The sequence below is a fragment of the Branchiostoma belcheri genome, unplaced genomic scaffold (assembly GCF_001625305.1).
Source record: "Branchiostoma belcheri isolate BF01 breed outbred unplaced genomic scaffold, Haploidv18h27 scaffold239, whole genome shotgun sequence".
Classification (NCBI taxonomy): domain Eukaryota; kingdom Metazoa; phylum Chordata; class Leptocardii; order Amphioxiformes; family Branchiostomatidae; genus Branchiostoma; species Branchiostoma belcheri.
In genome coordinates, this window is record NW_017803842.1 from 153,059 (window position 1) to 173,105 (window position 20,047).

The 20,047-nt window shown below is 39.0% G+C and overlaps 1 protein-coding gene and 1 pseudogene across 2 annotated transcripts; one reads left to right on the top strand and one right to left on the bottom strand.

The window, feature by feature from the left end:
• Positions 1–20,047, bottom strand: part of LOC109470878 — a 170,831-nt pseudogene that overhangs the window by 137,547 nt on the left and 13,237 nt on the right.
• LOC109470887 (CD151 antigen-like) lies at positions 8,060–18,420 on the top strand. Of its 2 annotated transcripts, XM_019769978.1 has the most exons (8): positions 8,060–8,204; positions 12,294–12,485; positions 13,080–13,154; positions 13,721–13,819; positions 14,606–14,782; positions 15,628–15,711; positions 16,771–16,856; positions 17,819–17,910. In XM_019769978.1, exons 1-7 carry the CDS (start codon positions 8,145–8,147, stop codon positions 16,831–16,833), a joined length of 750 nt encoding a protein of 249 aa, XP_019625537.1. In that variant the 5' UTR covers positions 8,060–8,144; the 3' UTR covers positions 16,834–16,856; positions 17,819–17,910. The 2 variants fall into 2 exon arrangements, with proteins under 2 accessions (XP_019625537.1, XP_019625538.1); XM_019769979.1 differs by lacking the exon at positions 16,771–16,856 and having other exon boundaries at positions 17,819–18,420.

Sequence of the window (20,047 nt, forward strand, 5' to 3'; positions counted from 1 at the left end):
ATTATAATTCTTGGTGTAGTGCTTACTATTGTCGGGACCAAGGTTAAGTTCGTTACTGAGCTTCGTGGGGGGTTTCGTTGTGACTACAGGGGGCATTTTGTTAATTTTTCTTGTGAGCAGGATAACTTTTGTATGTGTGGATGGAAGTTAATGAAATTTGATAGGCATGTTACTGTGGTGGTCTCCAAGATTGAGTTCAAAGATGAGAGTCGTGGAGGTCGTTATGTCCCCGTAATAGGACCTTTTGTGTTTAGAAATCCCCCACCTACATCTGCTTGGAGACAGCCGACAGCTGGATATAGCCGGGGAACCCCATAATGGGATGGGATCAAATGACGTTACATTGAGGGATTGTACTATACCTTCAGCAGGGGGAGGATAGGTTGGACATATGTCAGGTTATTTTCTACGGCCGGCCACACCAAGTAATTGCTATGGATGACGTCCACTGGAGACCTTAAATCTAATTACCTTAAATTTAAGGCAAGCGCGCAATAAAAACACGAAGGGCCGAAAAACGAGATGCCTAGATTTGGAATATACTAACTGTAGAAGTACAAATGTTAGGACACAAAGAACACAAGAAACAAGTCTTCTATTTGTCATAAAGACAAATTAACAAAACAGCAGTAGTCACCCTGTTTTGATTCTTTCCTTTATAACATCTTCTCTTGTTATATTTTGCGGCGCTGTCGTGACACTTTCAACACAGTAAGAATTTCTTGAACGTTTTTTTTCCAGTAACAGTCCAAACTCAAATAACGTAGGGGGGGGGGGCTAAAACGGGTGACGACGCATCTGTATAATCTGCAGCAAACCGTTTTAGGGTGTTCTGTACCATAAAAATAGTACAGAGATTCTTTTGTTCTTTAGACCAAATTGATTGTTAATAAGAGTGAAGAATACGCATGTTAATTTCTCTACAACGATGTACCTCTGACGAAGACATGAGATCTCCGACCTCTAGTTTAGTCATGGCTTTGATTAGGATGTCGGGATATGAAAAATGTTGTCATTTTTGCGTTGCAAGCTAGATTAGCAAAGGAATTTATCAGATGTGACTCAAACCTTCAATTTGCTATGGAGATTGAGTGGGTTATGGTATTGTACAAAGCAAATCGTCTCTATCTAGGTTTTAAGTATATAATATATGACATCCCATTGTATAGTTTCCAAATGTTGTGTTGTCAAAGATGTCACCTACAGCGAGAAAACTTCTGATGCAACATTGAGCAAGCAAGCATCAAACGAAAACCGTGAAAAATCCAGGTTGAGTGCAGGCATTCAGTGTCTGCTTTTTGAAGTTGAATGACATGCCTTTATCATTTATTTTTCATGATCAACAGTACAGGTTGGGCAAGGTTGTACCGTTTTCTTCTAGCCTCATAATTTCTGTTCTTTTCGTAAAGGGAAATATATAGCTCCAGTCAAGCCTGAAGGCTAATTGCTTTCACAGAGTAAGATGATAATACACAATAATAGAAAGATAGTAATAATACAATGATACTATGAAACAGACAACTACTGTCTGGAAAATACCGTGGCCGACAAGAACAAAATTTTACACCGCAACTTTTGGTGTTTTACACCGCAACTTTTGGTGTTTTACACTGCAACTTTGGGTGTTTTACACTGCAACTTTGGGTGTTTTACACTGCAACTTTGTGTGTTTTACACTGCAACTTTTGCTGTGTTTTACACTGCAACTTTTGCTGTGTTTTACACTGCAACTTTTGGTGTTTTACACTGCAACTTTTGCTGTGTTTTACACTGCAACTTTTGGTGTTTTACACTGCAACTTTTGCTGTGTGGAAAACTTACACCTCTCCCCTTTTATATTGGACGGTCCCCCTGTCAGGTCAAAGGTGACAACGATGGCATGCAAACTACGTCGACTGAGTTATCCTTTTCGTGCATAAGTTTTTTAGAGGAAAAGCTTGGCTACGTTGTGACGTTAGTTTTTTTCTAAAGGTTTTTCTAGCTTTGGCCTATAGATCGGGATAAATTGAAAAATGTTTCGACCAGGTCCAGTGATTACAAATTATGTTGCTTTTTGCTGCCATGCGTCACAACAAATTTATCAAAGAAGTCGTACTACTTATTAAGTTAAAGTTATTTTACTTTGGACCAACCAATGACTTTATCCTTTAGTAAGTCAGCACTTTGCACTGGTTACAAGGATAAGCAGTAGATTGAAGAATATGGATAATATACCTGCACACTCTGATTTAAACTTTAATTTTTACGAGGACGTAGTTTGCATGCCATCGTTGTCACCTTTGACCTGACAGGGGGACCGTCCATTATAAAAGGGGAGGGGTGTAAGTTTTCCACACAGCAAAAGTTGCAGTATAAAACACAGCAAAAGTTGCAGTGTAAAACACCAAAAGTTGCAGTGTAAAACACCAAAAGTTGCAGTGTAAAACACAGCAAAAGTTGCAGTGTAAAACACAGCAAAAGTTGCAGTGTAAAACACAGAAAAAGTTGCAGTGTAAAACACCCAAAGTTGCAGTGTAAAACACCAAAAGTTGCGGTGTAAAACACCAAAAGTTGCGGTGTAAAATTTTGTACTTGTCGGCCACGGTAGGAAAAACTTACACTTAAACTACTACTACTACACTTGCTATTATGAGGTAGGTTCCATCTTCTTTGAAAGCAGGTGGATATTGAATAATCTCACATTCTGCATAATGAGTGGGTTTTGTGATCTTAGTAGAAACATGGTCTTCTCCTATAGGGTTTGTGATGGTAGGTTCCAAATGTCCCAGTTCAGTTGGCTCAGGTACAACATACAGTAACCTTACATACCGGCAGCAGCTGGGCCCTGTCTGCCCTGACTACAGGAGACCTGTCAGTGAGTACCCAGGTTTGACTTTCAGCAAAACTAATCTGCACTGGTTTCACAGGATTACACTGCAGGGATAGTCCGCTGTTACTTCCGTGAAAATGGAGGTATCGTGTCGGATGTGTCTCTTTGTTTGCATTCCAGATATTTGTGGTTAGTATATTGGATTGATAAGAAGTTCTGGATAGTGATGACTTTTGGTATGTTGGTAGTTCTAGGGAAAAGGGATGTCATTGTTAGCATCTAGTAAAGATCTCTCTGTGAAAGATAAAAGTAAAAATATTACCAGTGAGAGAAATTGACACAAGAAAAAAAGAGACTGACAGAAGATATTATGACTCGATGGTACTCTCCAAGGTCAATAAAATGTTTAAACAAAATTTAAAAACAGACCTAACTTCTGCTCGGAGAGTTATGAAATGATTGATCATCATAAAAGATTGCTAACGTTGTCAAAGAATCCCTACAACCTGTCTTGATTTGTCACTAAATGCAGTGTTCTTTGTCAAGAGAATTGTATATCTCTAGCTACTAGTGATTTTGTAATCTCAGCACCCTGTCCCAGTATACACAATATTGATTGTGATATTGCCTAATGACATTTCTGTAGTCCCTGGAAGACTTCCCATAATTGGGACACATATATTTGCCACACTAATTCGACCCCCGCCCCAGTGTACAGTGGCCTTGTTTGATGGGGTAATCAAATCATCTGCCGCCAAATGAAACTATGTGTCAGTTCTACTTCCTGTATTAGATCCAATAGGGTGGAACCATTTCCGAAAGGGGAGGGACAAACTCCAAGGTAGCATTTTCTATTTGATACATTTATTCAATGTAGATCACATTGGTAAGGTATTTTAGTATTTCACGTGTCATTCCAAAGTGCATTTTTCTATCTATGCCCTTATTAGCCATTCTGATACTGAGATTGAGGAGATGGAAGAATTTAGTCTGAAATGACTGCTAACACTAAGTTTTAGTATGAAGGTAGAGTGGAGATAAAACGGAGCACATATGCCGTAGCCTCTACCAGGCTTCGGGAAGCGGCTGAAAAGGGAAGAAATTGGCCAAATAGACAGATGATATGGGCAAACTGTTTTCTAAGCGCAGAGCCTGGCAAATCATGTGTCTATTTGACCAATTTCTACTCTTTCCAGCCCCTTCAGTCACAAAGCCTGGTAGAGGCTACAAATAGGGTTCTCTGCTAGATTTCGAGCTGAGAATTCTCGTTATCTGTTCCAAGCCGGAAAGCCTTGATGCTTTGACGCCACATACATATGTCTTATCATGCCAAGACACATCCCATTATAGGTTTATCTGTGCACTAACACTACAGCCAGCACAGGGCAGAGACATATCATATCACACATAAGGTTTATCTTCTCTCACATTTGGCTGATATCCAGGGCAGGGCAGTTTGTCTGCACAGCCATGTGGAGATCCTGAATGTTATTGTACACATCTGTCTACTCTGTTAGATTGTACCACCCTTTGCCTTCTTATCCATCCTGTCCTTTAGGATTCGTTTCCTGTATTACATAATTATCTAAGGAAGTTATTGAAGATATCTTGCCCTCCCGTCCCAAAACTTAACTAAGATCTAAAGGGAAACCAAGTCAATTTCAGGACGACAAAACAAACAAACAAAAAATCAGGATGAGAAAATCTGTCTGATATTGACATTTACTGCTATTTCTTAGCAAGTTTTTATCAATATTTTGTACTTGAAGCATTTAGAAATAGCCTCAAAACAAGCCCTCTATATTTGGGTACCATTAAAAAATAGCTAGAACCAGCCTGCAGTACATGTATATAACAAGCAACTGATTTCCATCAGTAACATTGCATTTTTACCTCACAGATATCAGTATGCTACATGTATGTTTAAGGATTGATTCAATTTTTACTACATTACATGTAGTACATCAATTTTTACTACATTACTACATAAAAAAATTGACTTTGCAATTCTAGCTTTGCCACCCTGAAATTGCATTGGATGCCTTAAAATGTTGTGGGAATATTCCATTTTTGATATGGAATGTTTAAAGCAGTGTAATGTTGACAGTGCATCTTTTCCTGACAGATCCATCACCCCCCTTTTCTACGTGGTTTCCTCCAGCCTCAATTGATTTGTGGCGGAACTTAATAAGCTATAAAAAATTTTGCCAGATTAGACACCAGTTGCATGACCAAGTACCGCGGGTGTTCCCTGGTGGCATGACTGTATTGTGAACCATATGTGCTTCCCTGTTCTATAATCCATTTATGGTTGGATAGCAGGAGTACAGGTAGACATAACAATTTCATCAGCTACTTCTTGGAATAGAATATATATGGCAGGCTTGGAAACCTCACTGGAGAAGGAGGAGGTAGTTCAAGGACTTTAAGCTATAGTATGTTTTCTATATTTTACTATATAAGCGATCACTGTTTACATGATATACATGTAAATTATTTGAAGACATATGAAAACTATCGGTAGGCAAATCAACCAACCATCACCCGCTTTTTGTGTACCATGGCGAACGCTCGTATTGTCTTGGAATCCTGGAAAACCTTACCCCCCTGTTTGCAAATATTGTTTCATCATTCTAGCTGCTACTTCATGCTGTATTATCATGCCAGAGGTCAAATTAAACTACCACCTACATATGTACCTAAGTTAGTGCAGGTTAAGTTGGAACTGTGCAGATATTTTTAATGTCTAACCTACATTTGTCAATGTACAGGATTTACATACAAATGTAGGTGTATGTGGATTTCTATTTGCTGCATTGATCGTTACTTGCTATGAAGTACAAAAAAATAAGGGCAATGGTTTCTGAACATTTCTTATTATGATCCATACTTCCTAAATTTTGAGTGGTGCAGGCAAAATTTGTCAGTGTTACAGGTATGGCTGGTTATTTTGAGCATTGCATGCTTATAATGTGTGATTGTATTTAGACAGAGATACATGTTGAGTCATTTTTGATACACCAGCCCTTCCCCATACACATTTCTGTAAGGCCACACCAATTTAATTTCTTGGTTAACGGATTCGCCCGCTTCATTTTTTTCTGATTTGCAAATAAAAATAGAAATTCAGAATCAACTGCAAAATGCTCATAGTTTGCCCTGAACAGTTGAAAACAGTCCTTTTGATCCTAGTTGTTACAGTTATTCCATCTTTCAATGGAGTAGTATCATTAAAAGTTCAAAATTCATTGTTTAAATTTTGAACCAGCCTGGTGTGTTGACTTCATAGCTCCTATCGTACCATTTTCGGCCATAATAGGATACCTAGGCCTGTTTTTATTTTTTATTTTTTCGCCCGCCCGATCCATTATTTTTCTACAAAAATCCATTAACCAAGAAATTAAATTGGTGTGGCCTAAGAAACTAATGATTGCATTGCTTCTGCGGTGAGAAACTAATCATGATGCAAGTAGGGCATATTTTCTCCCAACCCTCTCCTGCCTGGTTTGTATATGATCAGCTTCCATATGCTGCCAGACAATTTCATGCATGAATGTACTCTGACCTACCTGTTAACAGATGAGAACAAGCTGAAGGGTTCTTTGATTTTCATATTTGTCTCTGCTCTAGTCTACTGGGTACGGGATACCATTTTGTTTGCCAATGATGGTGTACCATATAAAAATGCATTTGATTATGATTTGTTCCAAATCACACATTATCTAAATCATACATTAGTCAAATGAAAGCAAGCAGAAAATGTTATACTGGTACATAAGGACCACCTGGCCTTTATGACCCAGTGCTCGAAATTCATTTTGCTGAATAGGTGCACTGGTGCACCCAACCTAAAAAATTGCGTGCACAAAACGTTTTCTGGATGCACCATATAAAATAGAATAAGAATGTAGCAAAATTATGTTTCAGTTCTAAAGAAAAGTACTTCTACAATGATTTTATAATTTTTCTGAAACTTATAGAATTTAAAAATATGCTGTATACTAGTAATATATTTTACAGCTTTACATATGTAAACTGATGAAAATATTTGGGTGCACTGGTGCACCCACAGAAAAAAATTGCTCCAAATTTGGGTGCACTAACGTGCACATGCACCCAGTATTTCGAGCCCTGTGATGACCACTGTTTGGTGGTCCCTTATTATTAGACTCTAGTAATTTTTCTCATCAACACAAGTGACCACCTGTCCTCATATATCAGATTTTATTGGTGCCCTGAGTGGTCTTCTTAGGCAGTTTTTTTAGACTGGTAAGCAGAAAATATGTACTTAAAATTAATGACTTTTATGAGCTGTGCTGAAGCTAATATATTACTTTCCAAGCAAAGGTTGGTGGGAAAGATTATGACCTTTCTATCATAATTCATATGCCCCATTTTCTTGTAGGGAATATATTATATTCCTGACAAGTAGGTCATTCTTGCACAACAATGCAACTGTCTGATTTCAAAGTATAGACAGAGGGAACCCTTGTGAGTGAGAAGTGAGAAAGGTCATTAGTTGATTAGAACGGAAAGCCTAAGGGTGTTCGGGATCTGTTTTGTAAGGAGCCACTAGACAGGCGATATGCCAATGATTAGATAATAACTGGTTTCCGTTGGGGATTATCTCAGGTAGAGGGCCATCCCTGAGTTCAAACGACAACCTGTTATAACCATCAAGAGGTGGTCTTTACAACACAGCTTCAGCACTGATGATAGAAGTATTGTATGTACATTTTAGGAAATCAAAATACCACATATGCAGGTTAGTACAAATAGAACTGGAGTTGTATATGTGCAGGTATTTCTGATGTCTACCTGCACGGGTCTAGTGGTCCATGTACTAGATTTGTATATACACTACATGTAGGTGTATGTGGACTTTTATTTGCTGCATTGACTGCAGTGCTAACCACCTATTAAGTATAAAAGAAATAATGATAGGTTTCGGAACAGTTTTTAGTATGATTTATACTTCCTAAAGTCTGAGTGGTGCAGGTAAAACTTGTCTGGTGCAGGTAATTTTCATTGTCATCTGTGCAGAAAAAAGTATTTCAAGCCCCAGAAATGTATGTGATTGTAAGTAAGTCATAAGTAGACATGAAATACAGCACACATGGTGCCCCTCAATAAGTTTTTGGCATTTGTATGTTATTTTCCTTTCTATGGTCCGCTATTTGCCATGTAAATTGTATCTGAATGATCTTCCTATTAATCATGACGTCCTTTTGTTTCTGTTTTGCACAGAAAAGTTGCTACTGAAGACAGAAGGTTGCCTGGTGTAGGAGAACTGTTCATGCTGAGGAACATTTGTTAACTCTGAACACCAGCTGACATGGGGTGTGGACTCACATGTGTCAAGTACCTCCTCTTCATCTTCAACTTCATATTCTGGGTAAGTCCATAATTACATCATACAGACATTGCTCAAGTGTCTCAACCTTTCTTCTTCTTCCAATAATGCCCATCTGCCAAGAAATCTGCAATAACTGGGCATGTTTTTGTGAGTAATACGAAAGGAGGGTTTTCCCGTCATGATGATTTGTAGTGAATCGCCAACTTTTAGACAGTAGAATTTACAGTAGGTCTCTGCAGAAAATATGATCTAGTTGCAACCTTTCCAGCAGGTTTATGTTCTTTATGCTCAGCAAATGTTCATATTGTATAGGGTTTCAATAGTGTATAATGGATTTCAGCAAGTATTCTAGGCAGTGTGATTTTTTTTTTCCATCATCTTAATTTTAGACATAATGTCATGTCAGCAAAATTCTGTCAAATGATGGAAAGACACTGGAGGTTCTGTATCTGTATCTGTATAGCCAGTATAACTGACTTTCGGCCTAACACACCAGGTTTACTGGGGTTCAGCATTGTGGTCCTAGTTTTACAACCTGGGACCCTGCTGCAGGTTTTGACCCCAAGTCTGTGTTAGTCATTATTTGTACATCTGGAGTAACTCAGTGTACCTGGCACCACAGGCTGGGAATGACTCAGGAACATCATTTCTCACCAGGCTCAAGCACACATATGACCTGATTTACACGCAGGCAAAGACCTGATGGTACAAAAACTGCATGCGTCAAATGTTTCCTACATGTCAATTGACCTGCTTTGTTGTACCTTATCTGGAGGGCTGGCGTGTGATCCGAATGCCAACTTATATGCAGGAAAAATTTTATGTATGCAGTTTTCGTACTGTTCCAGCCTACTGTTATATTTCACTCCATAGCACAGGTACACAGGTGAGATACATTTTTGTATGGTGAGGGAGATGGAGTGAAATATGGTGTAGTTGCTTGCAAGCAAATGTCTGGCCCTTCTAGCTCTTACTTTAGTTCCAATTCACCTGTGTATGTGATGATGTGTATAACTCATACACCCATATAATTAACCATAGTAACAAACCCTTGGGTACTACAATAGGAGCCAATAACAGAAATTATAAGAATCATAACTCAAGTCACCCCCTCCCAGGAGCCCTGCACAAATTTGGTACGCCCCACACAGATGTTACTAATTCATTGGATCCAGACAAATGAGTTTCCCTGTGTGAGCTACAGGAGACTTGCAAGCTGCTGCCAGATTGTCTCATGTGGGCTACATAATGTAGGACTGAGCCAATTATACATTGTGCGTATGGATTTGTAAAAAAATGTTTTGTTGAAACCTTCATGTCATATTGATTTACATATGAGTAAAAACCTGATAGTATGAAAACTGCGTATATATGCATGGAAATTTTTCCTGTGTGTAAAAATCGGTCTGGTTTGATGTACGATTGTCCTTTACCTCAAGGGCTGGAGTACGGTCCGTACATGTGTTGTTGACGCAAAAAAACAGATACTCAAGCTACTGGATATGATTTTGGAAACGGTCAGACATTTCAGGTAGCATCCACCACCTTTCATCAGTGACACTGGAGAATTGTGACAATGTGACACTGAGTTGTGACAGTGTTGCTGACAGAATTAGAAGATAGTGGATGCTACCTGAAACGTCTGGCCAGTCCCCAAATCATATCCAGTTGCTTGAGTAACTGATTTTGGCGTATCTTATTACCTGGATGTCCCATATGTGTTCTTGACGTGTCAATCTTGCGTTCAATTTTCATACAGTAGGTTTTTACCAGTGTGTAAAAATTTGTACCTTTGCTGGACACATCTGGAAGAACTACACAGGGCTGTTTCTTCCTGGAGATGAGTCACAGAGGAAGTAACATGTAACCCTGCTGAAGGAAACATGAAGTTTGAACACAAACAGTTAATCCTTCCCCTGGTACAAGTGGGTACCTGTGGTACCTCACACTCTGTCACATGAACTGGGAGGGTCAGAAGTCTCTGGTGTTTACCTGCCAGATAAAACATAGCACACCCTAAGGAAGTCTCTCTGTTCATCAGCACTTCCAAATCATCAGCATCACTACAGTAGCCTAGGCCCTTACTTTTAAACTGTTTGTTTAGGCAACCCCAGACAGGCTTCAGAGTGGGCAAACTGGCAAACTGTCCTCCTTCAGCCGACCAACTGTACTGGCATGTTATCTATCTAGTATTTGGCCAATTTCTACTGCTTCCAGTTGCTTCTGAAGCCTGGTAGAGGCTATGACTACTATGAGTGTTTGACAGTGTGGTTCAAGTGCCACCAACTGATGTTTCAAGTTAGTGATACAATAAAAAAATGTAGTTGCAGACATCATGCAGGTGCAAAGTTCGTCTTTTGATTGAGCCTTGGTAACAGGTTAACTAACTAAGGCCACAGCAAGTAACATTCTCCACAGACTCCAAATCTAATGGAAGCGTGTGAAAAAAAAACAAGACCGGCCGTAAAAACAAGGTTCCTACATTTTTAAATTTTGACTCAATCATTGTACAAATGGTTTTGATTCAGTGGGATTCCAAACATCACATATACACAGCCAGCATCACATATCACTGCATCAAAGTAAAAACGAAACATTGACTCACAGTCTTTTCTTGTCTCCTGTCTTCATAGTTATCTGCCATCCACCTTCAGGCATGACAGCAGACATCAGAAGGCATGTTGACCACTGTCAGAAGGCAACAAAATTTCTTTTTTTCCCCCCAAAATCAGACGAAAGCTAATGCGCGCTGATGTCATCCATAAAAATTACTTGCTGTGGCCTAAGTGTAAAATAAACTTGCTTCTTTGTTTTCTGTTTGAGTGACCAATGTGAATGAATCTACAGAAGTATTGAAAGGAAGACAGAGATTAAGGGTGATTCCTGTGCATGTTTTCTGTCATATCAGATGGTGGAATGATTTATTTGCAGGTAAATAACCCAGAAAGAAGCCAGACATCCTGTCATAGGAAGGAAGGGAAGAGTCTGAGGAAGGAACAAATAATGATGTATTTGACTTGTTTCTTTGCTTCTTCACACTTTTCAATGTTTGATGTCATAGTTAACTCATGCATGTGTATTTATCTATTTCTGGTAGAAAATAAAACCTTTTGAAACTTTCAAGATGTGTCCAGCATTCATGCACTGAGACTGGGGTAACAAAGAACTGAGCACTTCAGTAGAACTTTTACCACGGTTTCCGTTAACATGTTGGATGTTTTGTTACATCAGAATTTTGCCTGTTGCAGACGATATCTTTTCTGACACAACATTTGAAAACTACAGACAACAACTTTATATACACAAATATGATCAGTAAAAGTGCTATGTATAATATATTTTGGGTTTCGTGCAGGCACACAGTACGTTCTCCCAATGTGCTAAAGAACTATTGCCTCAATTATACAGGAAAGCAAGAACCAAAGCCGTTGGTAGCATCTCACATTCTCACATGTGATGGGAGTTTGCTGCTGACGTCACACAAATTCTTATCTTTCAGGCATCCTTGACTTCCCGGCACCTTCCAATGTGGTGAAGATTAACATTTGATGAAACAAGGCTGGAAAATTATTCCCAGTAGCATTCGTTACGTCATTCAAAGTTGGGATGTCTGACAAAAAATGTAGAGCCCCTTAGGAAAACTAGTCGACAATTCTGAATCATGTGGAAATTTTGCCTTGAGTTATAACTTTTCAGAGCGGTGTGGTCCACAAAGATCACAAATACATTTTTTACTATCCCCTGGTGGTTGGAAAATTATACCCAGTAGTACTTTTTACGTCACTTGAAGTTGGGATGTCTGACCCAAAAAAAACTGTTTAAAGGTAAAACTTTTTTCCAACACAAAAAGCCTTTAGGGAAATGTTCTCACCTAGAGCTTTCACGACCGGTCACTCTGGTCTTCCTTGGTAGACTGTTGGAGCAAAAGTTTTACCTTTAAACATGTACATGTAACTACCAACACGGTTGAACTTTCATGACAATTACATACATTGTGCTAAGTTAGAAGTCCCTGCAGAGAGCCCAGTCAACAAACTTGAATTGTGTGGGTAACTTTGCCATGCAGGAGTCGCTACTTCTCACATCGGATGAACTCTCATAAATTCCACCATGTTTTGTATCCCAAAGGTGGCTGGAGGCGGAGTTCTCGCTATCGGGATATGGATGCGGATCGACAGAGCGACCTTTGACCCCCTGCTGGGTATAGACTACTACCCCATCGTGTGCTGGACGTTGATCGGTGTCGGCGGGTTCGTCTTCCTCGTCGGGTTTCTCGGCTGCTGCGGCGCCGTCCAGGAGTCCAAATGCATGCTGGGATTTGTAAGTGCCAGAATTCTTTTTCTCTGAACCATCTAGCCTGGATGCCATAACTGTTATGCCTACAAAAATGTGCATCTGTCTGTAGGTGCTCTTAGACCCAATTTACACAGGCAAAAACCTGATGTGGTATACGTAGTGAGTAGTGATTTTTTTTTTCTCAATTAAAAAATTTGACAGCCTCGCAGTGTGCGCTATGACCCACGCACTGAATTGAGCTGGAAATACAAACTGGAAAACAAAATTTCTAATACACTGCTAATTACTGATATCTAAAAGGATTATAGGGATAAAATTTTTCTTTACAGTAACCTGATGATACACAAACTGTGTCCACATGCGAGTGTACGAAAACAGCATGCATTAAATTTTTCCTGCATGTAGATCAGCCAGCTTTGACATTGGTCAAGAACATACGTTTAGATTGTTTGTATGTTACCTCAAGGCCTGGCATTAAATTTGAACATACCGGGTAACTTCTTGGCAAAACAGGCTGATTAACATGCAAGAAATGTACACAGTTTTCACCAAACTCAGACAAGCTGTGTCAACTTTTATTTAAAATTAGTTTAAATTATTGTTTCTTTCTTCCTCCAGTATTTCTTCCTGTTGATAGTGGTGTTTGTTGGAGAAGTGGGAGCTGGGATTCTGGCATATTACTACCACGACGAGGTAAGTAAAAGAAAGTCCCATCTTAACTTGGTTGATGGTAGTGACTTCACCAAGCAAGAGTGCCCTCTAGCAGCAAAATGCAGTACTGCAAGACCAAGGATTTATCTTGTGCAATAAATAATAAGGTCATTGGTTTACCATAGCAGGACAGCAACCAGAAGTAATTCTAAAAGGGTTTCAGATTTTTTATAAACTCAGTGTAAACATGATAGACCATATGTTTTTGGCCAAGTTGTCGGAAATCTTTTTTTAAGAATGCAGTAAAGTTTTTTTAAGTGAACTGAACCAAACTGACTTAGTACAGCAATTCACTCGTATGTTCACGGTAGCAGGGGAGTAGAGGTGGTAGCAGGTGCATAAAAAAAGGAAGTTGGCAAATTACTTTATTTGTTAATGGAATGATTAAATTTCTGGTACAGCCGTGACCATGAAAACTGTGAACATGAAAAAACACGAAAAAGTCAGGAATTACAGTACATGATAAGAAGTGTCCATGGGACAAGTAGTCACTTTCAATCCTATAGTATAACCTTTGGTGAATGTACTGTAATTGCATTTTTATGCAGGTGAGAACGTGGATGGACAGTCATATGAACAGGACCATCAAGAACAACTATGGGTTTGTCCCAGCTGTCACAGCCGCTGTCAACAGCATGCAGGAACAGGTACATGCACAGCAGCTGTTCAACATGTCATTTATTGTCAATATCAATTGCTGTTGCTACATTGTAGACACAAGGCATCATCTTGTGTGTATACTATGAAAAAAATTTGGTACAGGAACAGGTGAGTACATAGACGAAGAATTGTTTCAGAGTAATGCCCCCCCCCCCTCTGTGTTATCTTTGCAGAGACAAGTTATTCTCTTAAGCCCCTGTCACAAATAGCCGAATTTGTCCTCTCGAACATTGCCCCAAACCCCACAACTATGGTTAGGAGTTGCCTATAGTTCAGCTACGCCAACTGAATCTTTCAAAATATGTGAAACATTTGGATGTGGACAGGAGTTTCCATGGTTGCCTGGTGCTTGGGACTAGGTCGGCATTGTTCGGAACATGTTCAGGGATCAGATTTGACTCAAATTTAACTCAAATGTCGTTGGATTACTATAGAAAGTTACGTGTAGGTGTGGCCTAAATCTGGACAGACTGCTCCCAAAATTCAGCCAAATTTGTTTGACTGTTTGGCTGGCGGTAGGGCAAGGTTCTGAAAGTGTGACGGGCTTTTTACTGGCTGTAGGAGAGGGATTCACTAGGCCAGACATGTGCATAGCTCTGGAATAATTGTAATAAATAAGAAAACACAGGAAGTAGTGACACACTTTTCAGAATTTCTGCTTGCAAAATCCTAAAGTGAGCATGCATTTCTTCTTGCTCCAAGTTCTTCATACTATGATATTTGAAGTTCAAAACTTGCCATCTAAGTCTCAGCCAGTTTTCTGTGTTCTTCAGATGAAGTGTTGTGGAGACAGAAGCTACGTGGACTGGATGAGTACAAAATACTTCAAGGAGGGGAAGGCTCCGGCCAACACGTCTGTCCCAGTGTCCTGCTGCAGGGACAAGACTGAAGCTGGCTGCAACCGGGGACAACCTGGGCAACCTGCAGACATCAGTAAAATCTTCACACAAGTAAGCAGCCTTATGAAATAAAGACTCAGCTTTAACTTCCAACACTCTAAGACTACAGAAATGGTACTCTCCAAGCAGAGGTTTGGGTTTTGGGGGTATTTTTAGTGTGTTTTTAGGCTTTTTTATTGGGGTTTCTCTTTTGCACTGAATTTTTTTTTCCACCAAACCCAACTCTGCCGGCACTCACCTCGGGGAGGGGCAAACCTATTCAAAACAGGCGATAGTGCCCCTCCCCGGGAACCATCAAACTGTCATTAGGGATATCCATTTTATTGTGGTGGATTATCACACTTCTAGGCAGTCGAAAAGGCATTCATTGGGCCATACGCCTCCTGCTGACTGTGCCTATTCATGTGTCTGGTTCACACCTCCTTGCAGAACGACTGAAATGTGTTGAAATGATTAGTTTTATAGCCCATTGAAGTTTTCGACTGCCGGCAGAGGTTGGGTTTGGTGGAAAAAAAAATTCAGTGCAAAAGAGAAACCCCAATAAAAAAAGCCTAAAAACACACTAAAATACCCCCAAAACCCAAACCTCTGCTTGGAGAGTACAGAAATGGGACTTACCACAAATTTTCCGTTGACTCCATCAACCTTGTTCACTTCACAACGTGATCTCGCCAGAGTTACGGTTACAAACACGTGACCTTATTCAAACGAGACGTTACTGATACATGACGTGAGCAATTGGTCAAAAGTGCCAGGGAGTTTATATTGTCCGAAGTGATTGGTCGCTGAAAATTTCATCTCTGTGTAAATTGTGTGTTGGAAAAGTTCAACGTTTTTCTATGTCTATCAACGCAGATGAATTTTTATGATAATCTAAATGTACTACTGTTTTTCAGGGCTGCATTCCCAGTATGGAATTGTGGGTACAGGAACAGGTGTGGATCCTGGGAGGAGTAGGAGTTGGTGTGGGGTTACTACAGGTAGGTGTGCTGTAGGTCACTGACCCCGGCTTGACTTTGCGTTATTCATTTATGTATCATTTGCATCCTTATCTGATCATGCTGACTTTGATGGTGCACTGTTTTCTACAGAATGGTCCTCTAGTTAGCCCTTGTCCTGCTGGCATTTTTTACACAATATTTTTTCAATAATTTTATGCCTTAATTGGGTCAAAGACCCCTCACTTTTTTTGCCCTGCAGTGGCATAGTTACTTCCACATTCATTGCGTTTCGCTGCGGTGTGATGCATTGCACGAGAAATGTCCCCAAATCGTACCTATACAGAGTGCTATATAGATGGTACTGTATGTACAAAACAACAATTGTTGGGCTCTGCAGGACAAGGGTTAGAATGAATAACAGTTAGCAGTGTTATCACTTCCTTTTCAGTGTGATAAATTGTTGGATCCCTAGTCAATGAAATAATGTTGAGAGTTAGTGCATAAATTTTTCAGTGTCAACTACTTAATTAAGTTAACTTGTGTAGATATTGTGCATACTTTGTTCAATCAGCATTTCATCCTTACCACCTCTTTCAATTCTTTATTTCCAACATAGTAGTCACCACAATTTCTCAACTTTCTATCTCCATTTGTCATCAGAATTACAACTTTTTTCCACACGAAAAGTTGCTTCTGAACTTCCACTTTTCAGCCAACTACAGAGGTTTTAGTTTTCTTTTACAATGCACAGTGGTTGTTGTAAAATATGCCACTGAGCTTGTGATATTGTCTATGAGTGATTAAAAAAATTACACACCTGAAATGCAAACATTCTTTTGATCATGGATTTCTTACTGTCATCTTAGATATCACCCATTTCTTAAGGCCACAATAATCAAGGAATGAGTTGAGGTCAAAATGTTAAAATGAACTATTCGGTTTGTATCATGTCCAAATCTGAGAAGAATTATCTCAAAGTTTTCTCGATGAAAAAAAAAAAGATTTTAGTGAATCATGGGGGACCTCATCCCCAGCCTTGAGAAGGTGTGGCCTGTTGTCCAACCTGTGGCTGTTCTTCTCTGTGTGCTCCCTCCCCAGCTTCTGGGCCTCATCTTTATCTGCTGTTACTGTAAAGCTATAGATGACTACTATGCCTACTGAAGCCCACCCTCCCCTAGCCGGAGGTAGGTATAATACATACCTCACACAGTTGGGTTCAACTTTAAAACACTGTATGTTCTTGAAATACAATCTACTCAGAACAGGATATTTTTTTTTCAATTTTTTGGCACACACAGTCAGCACAATTTTTCTTGGTGAGCCAGCTGGCTATATATTTTTCATATGTTAAGTCACATACATGTACACTGTATCTATCATTGCATCATCTAGTTGGATTCATCCACTGTTTTCTTTCTATTCCTACTTCATGATCATGACATATTGTACCACCCTTTCTTTCTCTGTGTAAATATGGTGGTAGTGACTATGAATCTCATGTGGTCCTCAGTATTAAGGTGTAATAAATTATGGTGAATCGATGTATATATATTGCTTACATTCCAACGCATTCCACTGTGTCCACAAAGAAACTAGAGCTGCCTGACCCTGCAGGTTGGTAAGTTTTGGCTGTACATGTAGTTATGTTACTTCAAGTTTGGGCATATTCAGCATTATATCTGGTTCATTTGAAGTTCAGTCCAAGCTTGGCAGTAGAGGTGAACCACAAGTTATGGCTACATAACTAGATCAAAACAACAAGACCACAACAACAAGAAGGGCAGATCTCAAACAAGAAGGGTAGACCACAAAATGTTTTTGAGTTACGGCCTCATTTCATCACTTTTAATGATACCCTTTTATTTCAGATAACACTGGGGAAGGATATTATATTAGGACATCCTTGATCTACATGTCCTACATTGTATATAATTCCATTGTAATGAATCTGGTGGGGGTGGAGGTAAAAGACTGGTTTGCTAATAAGAGCAAAATCAGAGCATGCTTTATTGTACATTTTGTACTATGAAGATTCTTCTTTAATCTACCCATTTTTTTTGCTCACAACAGACTTGTTTCTATAGCCTATTTTATCTGATGAATATGTTCATGTTACCTTTCGTTAATGGTCTTTATTAACTTCCAGCTGTTTGGAATGGTCTTCGCCTGCTGCCTGATGAAGGCTGTGGAAGATGAGTATGAATGATGGGAAGGCAGCAAGGAATCCTGGGAAGGGCACAAGGCATCCTGGGAAAGATGTGTAGGGAATCCCTGGAAGAATCACAAAGGAACTCTGTTCCAGATGCCAGATATATATTTATATAGCTTTAATTTTTTCATGTACTACAATAGTACAAATATCTATGAACTCATCGCTGTGGAGGTCCACAAAATTTATGATTTTGAATAAAAAATGATAATTCAATGTACAATGTACCTTTACTTCAATCTACCATATTCTTTTTGTCTCATTGTCAATGTGAAAAAGCCATTTACTAAAACATTTAGTCGCTGAAAGATGCAACCTTTGTTATTTACTACACATTAGATTTTGTGTATTGATTAATATGCCAGTATAGATGATCGCCAATGTTTTTCTTGCCAACATTTTTGCACTTGCTTCCTCCTATGTTGCAAAATAATAGGTGCAAATTGTTCCTTTTGTTCATACAATGTATAAGGTGTCCTTTGAACTTGATAGGCCATAGGATATACAATCAAAGGTTGGCTTTTTTAAAAACGAAAATGGTACTCTATTGGGTCATGATTTTGTGGATTTTGTAGTTTATAGATTGTACATAAATTTACATGTGATGTCATTTTGTAGAACACAAAATGTGACATATCATCATTCTCCATACCTCTGCAAACACTGTGTACCTTTCTTCTTAAAAAAAAAGAATGAAATGAGAAATGAATTATATAAAGAAAACTAGAATTCCATGGACACAATGAACAATTGGTTAACAAAAGTCCAGGTCTGATAACGACATGTACAGGACATGAGCATAAAATGTTTTTATTCTGTCTTGACTTGAATGTCTACAGATATGTTGAATGTTTGTAACAAATGTAGAGGTAGAATTATTAGTAACAAATCTATGAAAATGTACATCAATAAACAGTGACTATCTGTAGGTCTTGTATATGCTGTTTGGTGTAATTTGTTATCAAAGTTGTGCGCAGTTTGGTAGATCACTACAAACAACTGTGGAGACACATAACTTGAGAAAACAACAAAACTACAGTACCTAAAGCCCTGTCACACACAGAACCTTCCCCTAACCACCAGTTGGCTGAAATTCGGAGCAGACTGACCAGATTTAGGCCATGCCTACCTTTCTATATGAATGAAATCAAATTTGAGTTAAATGTGAGTCAAATTTGACCCTTAAGCTGAACCTAAATGTCTGGACTTGAATCCGGACCTGAACCTAAATGTGGGTTTAGGTACACAGCTCATGTTGCTCCTAACCATGGTTGGGAGGAGTTCAGCAGTGTTCAGTAGTAGGCCATGTGTGACAGGGGTTTAACTTGAGCATGGAAATCAGCACAGTACATAATGTGGTCATTTTTGTAAGAGAAGAAATTAAAAGGCAAAGTTCTCTTAGAGGAGTGTTGACTACAGAGAAGAATACAATAATTTTCTAACAAAAAGTGAAATCAGTCACAGTGTACATGTTTAAGCATTTGGTGGATCGTGATCTCTTGGTTCCGACTAAAAGTATGTCTAGCAGGGTAGATACTACATGTACAATGTACCTTTAGTTTAAAGATATGATAGTACATAGCATTGGGGTGTGTGACACTATATAGTCTTTACTGGCTGTATAGAACACGTACCTGTGTAGGTAATAGGTACATGTCTTGTTTTCACATTTGAAATGCAGATGTATTTTAGAAATGAGATGATTTGAAAGGACCAACAAAATGGTGGGCACAGTATCAAAGCAACATCTACAATTATGTATGAGCAGCTTTTCAGATAAGTGCTATGGTTAAAGAATCCTAAACAACTCCAAAGTTTGTTTGCTGCATCAAAGTGTTTGATACTTTGATTAACTGAAGAGTAATTTGAAGTTTGCTTATACAGTTGCACTATGTATATGCAAATGTTATGTAATCTGAGGTATAACCATATGAGATATCACTGGTAACAGCCATGATTTCCAGCCATCAACAAAACGTGTTTGAATTCAGTTAAGGCCACACCAATTTAATTTGTTGTTTTTCGGACTCCCCCCTGTCAATTTTTTTCCAATTTGCAAAATGCTCAATCAAAGACATATTCTCGCCCCAACGTTGAAGAAAGTCCTTTTCTTCCTAGCTGTTAATGCAACAATGCAACTTTGTTTCATTAAAAGTTCAAAATCTA